This window comes from Microcaecilia unicolor, chromosome 7 (genome assembly GCF_901765095.1).
Source record: "Microcaecilia unicolor chromosome 7, aMicUni1.1, whole genome shotgun sequence".
Classification (NCBI taxonomy): Eukaryota; Metazoa; Chordata; class Amphibia; order Gymnophiona; family Siphonopidae; genus Microcaecilia; species Microcaecilia unicolor.
In genome coordinates, this window is record NC_044037.1 from 305,972,253 (window position 1) to 305,986,798 (window position 14,546).

Genomic DNA, 14,546 nt, shown 5'->3' on the forward strand with positions numbered 1-14,546 from the left:
AGAGTCCCTCAAGTACTGTCAGTAAGCATAGCCAAACAAATGTTTCTGCATAGGTGCGTGTCCTTAGAAGTATGACTAGAAGCACATGGCTGCCAGAGTGCAGGTGTGCATGCATAGCTTGGTACGTCAGCAATGTGTGCCTGTTTACAGGTAATAAATATGCATGGGATAAATCTACATACAACGTAAATCCATTGTATGCAAATATTATGCATATCTATCACAGCCACAACAAAAAATGAGCGGAAGCTGTCCAGAAAGACCAGACTGAAGCCACAGATATTGGAACAAAAGTCATTTATTGCGACCCAACACGGTCCGTGTTTCGGCCAAAAAGGCCTTCCTCAGGGGTCTAAAACAAAGATACAACGTGTATAATATAACATAGTAAAAACAATATAAAAACATAGAGTCACATATTATATGTATAATGGTGGCTTTAAAATGACATTTTATATCTAAAATATGCATTTAAAGTGAAATCGCAAGTAAATTGTACCGATGGATTGTGAAATATGTGTGATGCTATTCAAACAAAATATGTGATATAGAAGAGACACATAAAAAAAGACACATATTTTGTTTGAATAGCATCACACATATTTCACAATCCATCGGTACAATTTACTTGCGATTTCACTTTAAATGCATATTTTAGATATAAAATGTCATTTTAAAGCCACCATTATACATATAATATGTGACTCTATGTTTTTATATTGTTTTTACTATGTTATATTATACACGTTGTATCTTTGTTTTAGACCCCTGAGGAAGGCCTTTTTGGCCGAAACACGGACCGTGTTGGGTCGCAATAAATGACTTTTGTTCCAATATCTGTGGCTCCAGTCTGGTCTTTCTGGACAGCTTCCGCTCATTTTTTGTTGTGACTGTCTTTTTTGCAGGAGATTTTGGACTCTCTTTGTTGTTGCTTCTATCTATCACAGCCACCAGGAAACCCAGATTGGGCTGTCAAACACAGGTATACCTTACCGCACAACATTTGGTTGTATGATTAGGCATGTGCCTTTGTGTATTGCCCAGGGGTAAGTTTTGCCAATACCCAGTATACAGCCAGCAGAACTAGAATTCAGTTACCAACAACCTCAGGTTCTTTGGGATTTATAAGCCCCACGGACTTTTCAGGCACACCCACATGAGTATGTTCACACATGCATGCACACATACACAGGGAACCACCGTCTATTAACCAGGAACAACAAAGGTTTTTAGCCTTTCAAAATCCATGTTTGGTCTTAAGGAATACAGGTCTGTCCAATATTTTCCCTTTAGAGGAGAAACAAATGCAAGGCCTGAAAAGGGATTCCAGTTACTGGCCATGTCCATCTTTGACTTGCTGTGGCCGCTGCAGGCAGTGTTCACGGATGCCACGTAGTAGGGGATTCCACTGTTCGTATAGTTGGATTTCTGGTAGGATCGGGCAATAGCAAGGTCCTTCAGGCGGTTTATACAGTTGGGGCAGGGTCGGGGGACTTGAGAGACTGCAGGAACTGCCTCCTCAGTGTAGCTCAGAGCTGTGAGAACAGAGCCCCAAAGATACAGTGCTGTGGCAGTGAGACTTGAGCGTCTCTCCACTGGATCATTTTCCCAAAAGCAGGGGGAAACAGGAGCTGAAGAGTTGGGAAACTCAGGTGCTAGGTCTGGGGCTTGTGCAAGACCAGAGGAAGAACTCGGGGACATCTCAGAGTTCATCTGTGACGCTCCATCCAAGAGTAGCTCACCAGATCGAGGGATGACTGCCAATGAGCTCAGCTGAGACCCTCCATTTGATGCATTCTTCAGACACATTGCCTGATGCAAAACAGCAACAGATGCGAAGACAGCAGCCACACCTGTCAGATATACCACGCAGAGGATGCACGCCAACTACAGAGAGAAAGAAAGTTTAGACATGGCAATTTAAAATCCTTGATGGGAGCAATAAAGGAATAGTGGGGGTTCTCTTGAACCCAGCAGAGAAAGATCTCTTTAATGTGCAACTCTGCCACCTCACCGTTACTGACGGTAATATGCGAAATGAATACACTGAATTAAAATATTCAAAACCATATTGAACAGAACAATATTTGCAGTATCCTGGATATATATGCAGGCACCTTAATAGTTGGCTCCTAGTTAACCCTAGCCCCTCCCCCCCCACACACACAGCCGCACAAGTCCAGCACCTTCCAGATGACTAAGTGAACAGTGATGTTCTGCAGCACTGTAACAGAATATAGCAATTACTGGTAACAATAAAATGATCTTCTTAATACTTATTTTTTTTTTTATGTTGCAACCAGGTGTAACACAAAAGCCACCAGACACAATATGCGGTATATCGCTTTTATTGGTGATACATATGTGAACACATACACCAAGATACTTACAGCACTACTACTACTACTACTATTTAGCATTTCTATAGCGCTACAAGGCATACGCAGCGCTGTACAAACATAGAAGAAAGACAGTCCCTGCTCAAAGAGCTTACAATCTAATAGACAAAAAATAAAGTAAGCAAATCAAATCAATTAATGTGAACGGGAAGGAAGAGAGGAGGGTAGGTGGAGGCGAGTGGTTAAGAGTCAAAAGCAATGTTAAAGAGGTGGGTTTTCAGTCTAGATTTAAAGGTGGCCAAGGATGGGGCAAGACGTAGGGGCTCAGGAAGTTTATTCCAGGCGTAGGGTGCAGCGAGATAGAAGGCGTGAAGTCTGGAGTTGGCAGTAGTGGAGAAGGGAACAGATAAGAAGGATTTATCCATGGCGCGGAGTGCACGGGAAGGGGTGTAGGGAAGGACGAGTGTGGAGAGATACTGGGGAGCAGCAGAGTGAATACATTTATAGGTTAGTAGAAGAAGTTTGAACAGGATGCGAAAACGGATAGGGAGCCAGTGAAGGGTCTTGAGGAGAGGGGTAGTATGAGTAAAGCGACCCTGGCGGAAGATGAGACGGGCAGCAGAGTTTTGAACCGACTGGAGAGGGGAGAGGTGACTAAGTGGGAGGCCAGCAAGAAGCAGATTGCAGTAGTCTAAACGAGAGGTGACAAGGGTGTGGATGAGGGTTTTGGTAGAGTGCTCGGAAAGAAAGGGGCGGATTTTACGGATGTTGTAAAGAAAGAAACGACAGGTCTTGGCGGTCTGCTGGATATGAGCAGAGAAGGAGAGAGAAGAGTCAAAGATGACCCCAAGGTTTCGAGCTGAGGAGACAGGGAGAATGAGAGAGCCATCAACAGAAATAGAAAACGGGGGGAGCGGGGAGGTGGGTTTGGGGGGGAAAATGAGAAGCTCGGTTTTGGTCATATTTAATTTCAGGTGGCGTTGAGACATCCAGGCAGCAATGTCAGACAAGCACGCTGAAACTTTGGTTTGGATGCAAGGTGAGATATCAGGGGTAGAAAGGTAGATTTGGGAGTCATCAGCATAGAGGTGGTAGGAAAAGCCATGGGATGAGATTAATGAACCAAGGGAAGAAGTGTAGATAGAAAAGAGGAGGGGACCAAGAACAGAACCCTGAGGTACACCGACAGGCAGAGGGATAGAAGTAGAAGAGGATCCACCAGAGTGAACACTAAAGGTGCGGAGGGAGAGGTAGGAAGAGAACCAGGAAAGGACAGAGCCCTGGAATCCAAGTGAGGACAGGGTATCGAGAAGTATGCTGTGATCGACAGTGTCAAAAGCAGCGGAAAGATCAAGAAGAATGAGGATGGAATATTGACCTCTGGATTTAGCCAGTAATAGGTCATTGGAGACTTTAGTAAGCGCAGTTTCAGTTGAGTGGAGAGGGCGAAAACCAGATTGTAATGGGTCAAGAATAGCATGTGAGGAGAGAAAATCAAGGCAGCGGCGGTGAACAGCACGCTCAAGTAATTTGGAGAGAAAAGGAAGGAGGGAGATGGGTCGGTAATTAGAGGGACAAGTAGGGTCAAGTGAAGGCTTCTTAAGGAGAGGTGTGACCACAGCATGTTTAAAGGAAGCAGGGACAGTCGCAGTGGAAAGTGAGAGGTTGAGAATGTGACAGATAAAAGGAATAAGAGTAGGAGAGATGGCATTAAGAAGGTGGGTGGGAATGGGATCAGAGGAACAGGTGGTACATTTTGAGGAAGAAAGGAGAAGTGTAGTTTCCTCAATAGTAACTTCAGGAAAGGAGGAAAGGGAATGAGGGGAAGGAGAGAGAGGGGAACGGACTAGTGGAGGGAGAGCTGGTGAGGTAGAGAAAGGAGAAATTAGATCTTACCTGCTAATTTGCTTTCCTTTAGTCCCTCCGGACCGGACCAGGATTGGACTGTTGGGTTGTGCCCGCCTACCAGCAGGTGGAGACTGAGAAAAACTCTGACTCTAGAGAGCCAATAGGAGCCCTGGCCATGTGACCTTAGCCTCAGTATTTGAATAACAAAGCAGGAAAGAAAGAAAGAACTTCTGTGCCGTATGGAATCCTAGCAGCCACAAATTCCTCGGCAAAACCGAGTACTAGAGCTCACCAGCAACTCTCACCAGAGAAGTGGTATGGCCCATTTGTATTAGAGCTCGCCAGCAACTCTCACCAGAGAAGTGGCATGGCCCATTCGTATTAGAGCTCACCAGCATCTCTCACCAGAGAAGTAGTATGACTCACTTAAGGTTTCATATATATTCCATCAACTGAGCTCACCAGCAACTCTCGACAGAGAAGTGGTATAACATATTTAAGGCTTTATATCTATTCCAGCAACTGAGCTCACCAGCAACTCTCACCAAAGAAGTGGTATGACATATTTAAGGCTTTATATATATTCCAGCAACTGAAGTCACCAGCAACTCTCACCAGAGAAGTGGTATGACATATTTAAGGCTTTATATATATTCCAGCAACTGAAGTCACCAGCAACTCTCACCAGAGAAGTGGTATGACATATTTAAGGTTTTATATATATTCCAGCAACCGAGCTCACCAGCAACCACCAGAGAAGTGGTATGGACCACGCAAAGTCTTTTTTTTTTTTTTTTTTTTTTAATATATATATACAGTATCATCTGTTTGTTTGTTTTTTTGAAACATTCCACTTCCAAACTTAATAAAAGAATCTAAAGAGTTGATAGAACATGGGAGGGGCCTGGTCCGGTCCGGAGGGACTAAAGGAAAGCAAATTAGCAGGTAAGATCTAATTTCTCCTTCCTTAGCGTCCCTCCGGACCGGACCAGGATTGGACTGTTGGGAAGTACCAAAGCAGTAATCTTACGGGAGGGACAGACATTGAGAATGCAGTAGAGTCCCTGAAAACACCCAAACTAGGATGAATACGAAGCCAAAAGCTTGACGATCCAAGAACCGCCAATAAACTAAATAGAATAACTACAAAGCAAAAAAGCTGAAAAGTCCAAGCGACGCTGAACATTGTCCCCTACCAAGTGGCCACTATATAATGTCCCCCTACTGCACTATCTGTGCAGCGCAAAGGACAGAGAGACTCGAGAAAAACAAAAAAAACGACTGAAAGAAAGATGGCAAAGGTAGAAGCAGAGCCGCCTGTAAACAAAAAACTGCAATGAATCTACCTCAGCTGAGAAAGTGGAAACCGAAATCCTGAAGTACAATACTCCCGATATCGTAGACTATTGCTGACCTAGCAACAGATTGGAAGTATGTAAAGCCTGTCAGTGAGAAAGTACCTGATCACTAGAAGCTAAATAGGTAAAAACAAGAATGCAGTTAAATACTATGCAGAAGAAGAAGGTAGCTAAATCCCTGCTGCAAACTAGACTGAAGGTGCAAATAAACTGACAGCCGCTGCAGTTACCCAACATGAAGAAAACATATCTCAGAGCGCAATTCAAATGAGAGAGAAAGAATCATCTGTAGCTGTTGCCTCTGCAAGCAGATCACCTGAGACTCTTGTCGTAAACCCCAATTAGTGAAAACGGGAATAAATCAACAGTAGACACTTGTTAGTACCTTTCATCTGTTAGATACATATAGAAGTCCATAAAACACTACACAGTTCCAGGAATAACATGTATAGAATGTTTGCACGTTTAGGAATCTAGCCAGGTGCTCATGGTCTGGATTGGCCGTGGACCGAAAGGTGGGCTCGATAGGACCTTTGAGCTTTTCCCAGTGTGGAATTACATATGTACTTATGTAGTAGAACTATAAATATACATATATATTTTCACAGATGCAGCCATCAAAAAACTGCTCACTGTGTATATGCTCCCGGCATACTTGCAGGAAGAATGCTCAATCTCAACCACCAGACCCAAGTGCTGCACTAGTGAGAATACAGAGACCAACTGAGCGGAGGGAATCCCATCCGAGATAAATATCTGGATACGAGAGGGCATCTATCTCTGCCGCTGACAAGTCTTTTTAGCAAGAGAGTAAGTGAGGCACATGGAAGGTCAGAGCGAAAAGAAATAGTTCTAGAACTGGGACCTCCCCTTAAGGTACTATCCACTGAGAACTCCCAGAAGTTTTTTTTTTTTTTTTTTTCCCAATGGTCACGAAATTGACGGAGTGAAAAGCTGCCAAAAAAAAAGACTACCAAGACTCCAAAGAGAATGAAGAAAAAATTCCTTCTTGGGAGCTAGAAAGTAAAATTTTACTCTGCAAAATAGAGCAAGGTAATGGCCGAAGGCCCAAGAACATCCAGAGAAAACAGAAAGTGGGACGCTTGTAGAGAAGACAAAAACAGTCTGCGCCAACGTGACTAAACAAAGAGAAAAAATAGAGACATGCTACGAAATCTAATGAGATCACACGAGAGCTCAAAAGAGAGATCAAATGAGAGACTTGGCTACACGCCCCCCGTAACCTAGAGTGTGCCCGAAATGCACCACCCGTTGCTTGACCTGACAACTCTGCCAATAAGACTGTCTGTAATGAACCAGACATCTAGGAAAGGATGAAACGAGGAGACGTTGTTTCATGAGCGCTGCTGCTACTACGACCATAACTTAAGAAAAAAGTGCGCGGAGCCGACGCAAGACCAAAGAGCAGGGCAAGAAAACTGGTAATGAGGACCTTCTCATCATCCTTGTATCGTGGACATTACTCCTCCTATACTGAGATGTACTAAAATCTACCAACCCACACCCATAAGAAATGAATGTGGTACTTGCAACCTGGATTGACCACAACTGAGGACAGGATGCTGGGCTTAATGGACTCTTAGACTTTCCCCGTATGAAAATACTCATATACTAAGCAAAAATGCAAAGGAAGTGAAAGAATCCCCTTCCAATTGAAAGGAAGGTCTGGAGTGAGGACGTATAGATTGAAAATGAAAGGATCACCATATGTTGCGCGTGGACTGAGACACACTGGCCTTTAATTTTACTGGATCTCCCCAAACCTTGTATCATGTCATGCCTCCTTCCTCACTGAGAGTACAGAGATGAACAGACGCACACTCACGAGATATGAATGTGGTATTTGCAATCTGGATTGACCCCATCTGAAAACAGGATGGGGACTCTTGGCCTTTCCCATTATGGCAACACTTATGCCCTTATGGCAAAAAATGCACAGAAAATGAGTGAATCTCCTTCCAAGAGAAAAAAACTCTGGAGAGAGGAAGAATAAAATGAAAATGAAATGGAATAGACTTGGAAAATACCTATTACGGAAAAGGTGGTGAATTTGTGCCACAGGAGACAAGACTGTACCTGACGTCAAGAAAGCTTGAAACAAGACCCTAAAATCTGTAAGGAAGAGAAAGGGATAGCAGATGTTATGGATGGTCATACTGGACAAAACCAGAATGTTTACCATGTGCCCAGGCTGAACAGATAGAGGAAACAAAAATACAAGTAGATGGCGTGAGGACCTCCCACTATCCTTAAGTGGGAGAAAATGCAAATTGACCGGATAACTTTACTCCCTAAGTTAACATATATCTTGTAAGTCCTAGAAGAAAACTAAGATAACACATGAGAAACTCCAAGACAGTTGGAAAGTAGAGAAGATGTGAATAAAACATGCCTTCTAAAGCATCTGAGAAAACTGGGTGCTTGGTAGACAGGACTGAGTCTCCTAGAATATGAGAACCATCTGAACCATGTAGCCTATGCAGCTGTCATCTGCTATGCCAAAGAGAACGCATAGCCATGAAAGAAAATTGCTGAAAGGAAGTAAGACCTTAATGTCCAGAATTGCAAAGTACGCAACAATTGAGTATCAGACAATGTATTTCATTGCACATGGCATCTGAACCATATAGCCTACACTCTAGAGAACGTTTGTTAAGATCTTAAAACACAGTATAAGAACATAGCCACGGAGGAAAATTTCCTGAAAGGAATTAAGATCTTATATCCAGCATTGTAAAGTACCAAACAATAGACTATCCGGCAATTTAGTTCTATCCACATGGCACCTGAACCAGATAGCCTATGCCATAGAAAATGTTTGTTAAGTTCTTAAAAACACTGTATAACATCATAGCCATGAAGGGAAATGCTTGAAAGGAACTAAGATATTATGGCCAGATTTGTAAAGTACTAATCAATTGACTATTAGACAATGTAGTCCTATTCACCAGGAAATGAGAAAGACACAGAGTGACGTACACTGGACCCCCATAAAAACTGCGCTAGACAATAGCGAAGACCTTTCCTCCAAACATCACACACAAGGGAAAGGAATAGGAAAATGGTTATTTTGGAGCTGAGATACAATTTAATTCGCCCCATTGTCAAAAACAGAGAATTCCCGACTGAGCTGCACTTTGAATCGGAGTCTTGCCAAGAACAAAGAAATCGCCAACTGAGCTGCACTTTAATTCACAACATTGCTAGCAACCAAAAAGTCCACGACGGAGAAAAAACAGAGGGAAAAACAAAATGAGCGCCATTCGCATCGTAGCATTTCTTTTTTTTTTTTAATAGTTAGAAAAATACATGTAAAAATTAATTTCAGGGAAAATATACTACCAATTGCCCCAACTACCAGAGAAACAATATCTCCTTTCCATTGCACAAACAGCCAAACACAGTAAAAGCAGAAAAACGCTGCCACGTCAAGGGAAATTGCAGCTGCATGCAAAACAATGGCGGCCAAGCGCGCCAAAATGCGAAGAATAAAGTTCGGGGGAGAAAACCACTAACTGGACCGACGAAGAAGCAGGAAATCCGTGCCGCCGAAAAACAGATAGCCTCCGAGGCCGCACAAAACATGGTTTAGCCTCTGGCCCGAACAGGAACCGTCAATACAGCTCCCAAGCTATACAGACCCGTCCAAGAGCGAGCACGCGCTTAACAGTTCGCGCCTCTTTTTTTTTTTTTTACAACTACCGCCGCTAACAACGCCGGATAGCAGAGGAAAAATAATGAAGATAACAAAAAAACGCCGATTAAAGTCACAGATGCTGACTTTTCACTTTTTTTTTTTTTTTTTTAAATAGCTCCGCAAGAAAAGAAAATAAACTCTTCAAACAGAATAAGACAGAAGAGCTACCTGCTCGTTATAAGCCTGGGGAAAGCAAAAACTACTTCCTTTAAATTCCTTTCATTTGAATTAATTCTTTTAATTTTCTTTTACTTGATTTAATTCTTTAAAAACAGCTGCCTATTAAAAGTGGCTGCCTCTCCCAAAGACGGTACACCTTTCCAGAGAAAGGGACGGCCCTTCCCTGCTAAGCCAGGGAGATGGGGAGGAAGGGGGGTGGACTCGAGACACTCGAGTTTAACACCCCAGAGGCTGTCAAAGAAAGAAAAGAAACCCTGTCAAGCCTCTAATTATGATTCCAGGCACAGAAGAAGTATTATAAATATATCTGTAATATCTTATAGAGAAAAAGAGAGAGAGAGACTAATGGGCTCACTTCCTACCTGCTGAGAGACTGAGAAAATACTGAGGCTAAGGTCACATGGCCAGGGCTCCTATTGGCTCTCTAGAGTCAGAGTTTTTCTCAGTCTCCACCTGCTGGTAGGCGGGCACAACCCAACAGTCCAATCCTGGTCCGGTCCGGAGGGACGCTAAGGAAGCAAGGTTTATCTTTTGAACCTTGTTGTGAAAGAATTCAGCACCCGCAATTCAGTCAGCATCTGGGAAGACCACCAGGGAAGCACTAGCTCTTCCTCAGAGATTGCAGGGACATCACTGAACAAGGCGTCCCTTTGTTCAGGAAAGCTTCTAAAGAAGGTCCGTGCTCCACCCTCTTTTATAGTGTGAAACAGAGGTGCCTTTCCCAGACTTGCACACGCTGGCATCCCTTAAACAACCAGCCTGTTTCCCATAACAGAGAATAACTCTCCCAGACCTGCACAGGTTGAAGGTGCCTTTCCCAGAGGTGCTGGCATCCCTTAAACAACTAGCCTGTTTCCCATAACAGAGAATATCAACACATAATTACAGCCAAAACATTCCACTCATTCCATCCCCAGCTGACCTTCAATCCTATGTATTACACCAGGTCATTGGGCTATATATCTGGTAACAAACTAAAGGCAAGCAAACATGTTTGGAATAAGTATTATCTGTATCAGCGCTACCTAATGGTTAGAGAAGAAGCCAGGATTCTAATCCTGTTGACACACCTCGAGATCTTGGACAAGTTACTTAACCTTCCATTGCCACAGGTGAAGGCAGACTGTAAACCCTCCAGGTACAGGAAAATACCTACTGTATCTGAACACAGCTCACACTTAGCTAATTCTGAGAATGGCATAAGCTAAATCCAAATCCAGGCATGAGGTGAAGTAATACAAACCCCTACAAAAAGTCACTCAAGACTATAAACCAATTCTACCATAACATAATAGCACCAACTTCCAGTAGTCACATAGTGAGGGCCTACCTAGGAAAGGCAGCACTGTAAAAAGTAAAGCATTTAAATTAAAAATATTTAAGCAGTCAAGCACAATGCTGCCTTTCCTAGGCTAGATCAGTGTTTCCTAAGTCCGGTCCTGGAGTACCCCTTGCCAAAACCGGACTTGAGAAAGAGGTTTTCAGGAAATCCACAATGAATATGCATATAATAGAGGAAGTGTATGCAAATCAAGTTCATGCATATTCATTGTGGATATCCTGAAAAACTGACTGGCAAGGGGTACTCCAGGACTGGACTTGGGAAACACTGCACTAGATCATCAATACAACTATGGAAAAACTAAAGCAATTACAGACCCTCAGCAAGTAGACAATAAGTAACCACAAACTTAAAAACAGAAATATGTAATACAAAATTTAAACTGAAACACCAAGAAACCAGACTCTGAATACAATGCAACACCAGAGAAACAGAAACAGTGATCAATGTCCCCCTGTACTGTGGAAAATCTAAAAATACCACATGAACATTTCAACTGACAATTTACTCACTGAAAATAGAAAAAGATGGTATATATGATTTATTCTGGTTTAAAAAAAAGGTTTAGACAAGTTCCTGGAGGAAAAGTCCATAGTCTGTTATTGAGATGGACATGGGAGAAGCCACTGCTTGCCGGGGATTGGTAGAACGGAATGTTGCTTTTAACTGGGTTTCTACCAGGTACATGTGAGGATTGGCCACTGTTAGAAGCAGGATACTGGGCTAAATAAACCACTGGTCAGACCCAGTATGGCTATTCTTATGTTGGCTTAATATACCGCCCTTCATAGAAGTATATCAAAGAAGTGCACAAACTAAAAATACAGGAAATATACAAGAATAACTATTAGGTATTAGGAATAAAGGAAGTCCATTTTCAGATAGGAAAGAAGATAATGAAAAGAAGAAAGCAGAAAGACCGCCATTTCCCAGTGAACGTTGTCTCTGTCATCACTGGATACTGAAAACCTGCTGATAAAGGTAAGTCTTCAGTGCTACTTTAAACTTACGAAAGGTGGTCAGAGGATTGCCCCAATTTGTCTGCCCCTATCGGTCTGACTGTTCACGTGTCCTTTAGACTGTAAGCTCTTTGAGCAGGGATTGTCCTTCTATGTTAAATTGTACAGCACTGCGTAACCTTAGTAGCGCTTTAGAAATGTTAAGTAGTAGTAGTAGGTAGAGCATTCCGCATAGAGGGGATAAAAAGGCAGCCATCACGTAAGACTCTGGAGTCCTTTGCAGTGTGTGCAACATAATAACCGAGGCCAGATAACAGGGACTCCCAGCATTCAGCACCTTGTGCGCCACCGTGAGAAGTCTGAACTGGACCCGATAAAGAATGGGTGGCCAAAGTTGTTTCATCAGAAAAGGAGTAACATAGTCTAGAGATGCTTTAAACACAAAACTTGTATAAAACATCTAAACAGCTTCTGAAAAATAAGGTTATCAATAGAAATCAAACAAAATAAAACATGGAAAAGAAAATAAGATGATACCTTTTTTATTGGACATAACTTAACACATTTCTTGATTAGCTTTCGAAGGTTGCCCTTCTTCCTCAGTTCGGAAATAAGCAAATGTGGTAGCAGATAGTATATATAAGATCTGACGAAGAAAGGCAACCTTCGAAAGCTAATCATCTTATTTTCTTTTCCATGTTTTATTTTGTTTGATTTCTATTGATAACCTTTAAGAGTGGATTAACACGGCTACCACACCTCTCTACTGAAAAATAAGAAAAACTCAACTGGGAGGACCGATTTCTCCAAAAAGCGAAGATACTTACCTGTAGCAGGTATTCGAGGACAACATATTCTCACAAGTGGGTAATGCAGGCAGCGTTGCTCAGTCTGGTTCTTATGAAAAGCATAAGAACTTTTATTTCTTTATTTTATTTAGGATATTTATATCCCGCATCAGCCTTAGAACACAGGTTCAATGTTGCTTACATGCATAAACATGTTCAAAATATATTAACAGAAAATAAAATAAATCATAGACTTTGTGTCTTGCCTAAAACCATCAAATGCACTGATGATTATTCCAAAGTCTATTGAAAACTCACTTCTTCAGTCTAGCCTTTAAGGATATAAGAACTCTTACTATTACTACTACTATTTAGCATTTCTATAGCGCTACAAGGCATACGCAGCGCTGCACAAACATAGAAGAAAGACAGTCCCTGCTCAAAGAGCTTACAATCTAATAGACAAAAAATAAAGTAAGCAAATCAAATCAATTAATGTGAACGGGAAGGAAGAGAGGAGGGTAGGTGGAGGCGAGTGGTTACAAGTGGTTACGAGTCAAAAGCAATGTTAAAGAGGTGGGCTTTCAGTCTAGATTTAAAGGTGGCCAAGGATGGGGCAAGACATAGGGGCTCATGTCCAGCGACCCTCCTCTCCTCTGCCCTCCATCCACCCATGTCCAGCGACCCTTCTACTACTACTATTTAGCATTTCTATAGCACTACAAAGCATACACAGCGCTGCACAAACATAGAAGAAAGACAGTCCCTGCTCAAAGAGCTTACAATCTAATAGACAAAATAAATAAAGTACGGAAATCAAATCAATTAATGTGAATGGGAAGGAAGAGAGGAGGGTAGGTGGAGGCGAGTGGTTACGAGTCAAAAGCAATGTTAAAGAGGTGGGCTTTCAGGCTAGATTTAAAGGTGGCCAAGGATGGGGCAAGACGTAGGGGCTCAGGAAGTTTATTCCAGGCGTAGGGTGCAGCGAGACAGAAGGCGCGAAGTCTGGAGTTGGCAGTAGTGGAGAAGGGAACAGATAAGAAGGATTTACTAAATGAAGAGAGAGATATAACAGGCATCTCAGAAACCTGGTGGAAGGAGGACTACTACTACTATTTAGCATTTCTATAGCGCTACAAGGCGTACGCAGCGCTGCACAAACATAGAAGAAAGACAGTCCCTGCTCAAAGAGCTTACAATCTAATAGACAAAAAATAAAGTAAGCAAATCAAATCAATTAATGTGCACAGGAAGGAGGAGAAGAGGGTAGGTGGAGGCGAGTGGTTACAAGTGGTTACGAGTCAAAAGCAATGTTAGAGGTGGGCTTTCAGTCTAGATTTAAAGGTGGCCAAGGATGGGGCAAGACGTAGGGGCCCAGGAAGTTTATTCCAGGCGTAGGGTGCAGCGAGACAGAAGGCGCGAAGTCTGGAGTTGGCAGTAGTGGAGAAGGGAACAGATAAGAAGGATTTATCCATGGAGCGGAAGGGGTGTAGGGAAGGACGAGTGTGGAGAGATACTGGGGAGCAGCAGAGTGAGTACATTTATAGGTTAGTAGAAGAAGTTTGAACAGGATGCGAAAACGGATAGGGAGCCAGTGAAGTGACTTGAGGAGAGGGGTAGTATGAGTAACTCTTCTCAAATAAACTCATGGCATTAATTTTTACCTCATCTCACCTCCTACTTAATCCAGTTAATCCTCTATATTTCAATTACCTAGTTTAAATCCCTAAGCATTTAATTACATCTGCTCCTAACTCAAGTTTTACTAGTCTAACATATACCACATCCTCTGGCAAAGAGTCCCAGAGCTCAACTATTCGTTGAGTGAAAAAATATTTCCTCCTATTTGTTGTAAAAGTATTTCCATGTAACTTCATTGAATGGTGGTTCATTGCTCAAGGAACCACTTCCAACGTTGCTACTATGGATCACTTGTACATAATTCCAAGTGTGAGGGACTGGGGTGACACAAAAAGAAGATGAATCTGATGTTACAGCTTCTGCATCCTGTGAT

At 42.4% G+C, this 14,546-nt stretch overlaps 1 protein-coding gene across 1 annotated transcript in view; it reads right to left on the minus strand.

Moving 5' to 3' along the window:
• Positions 1 to 342: 342 nt before the first annotated feature.
• CNPPD1 (cyclin Pas1/PHO80 domain containing 1) overlaps positions 343 to 14,546 on the minus strand; it is a 30,987-nt gene continuing 16,783 nt past the window's right edge. Inside the window, exon 8 of the mRNA XM_030209902.1 lies at positions 343 to 1,887. Within this exon, the coding sequence (XP_030065762.1) occupies positions 1,207 to 1,887 (681 nt within the window). The 3' untranslated portion in view covers positions 343 to 1,206. The remainder of the gene's footprint in view (positions 1,888 to 14,546) is intronic.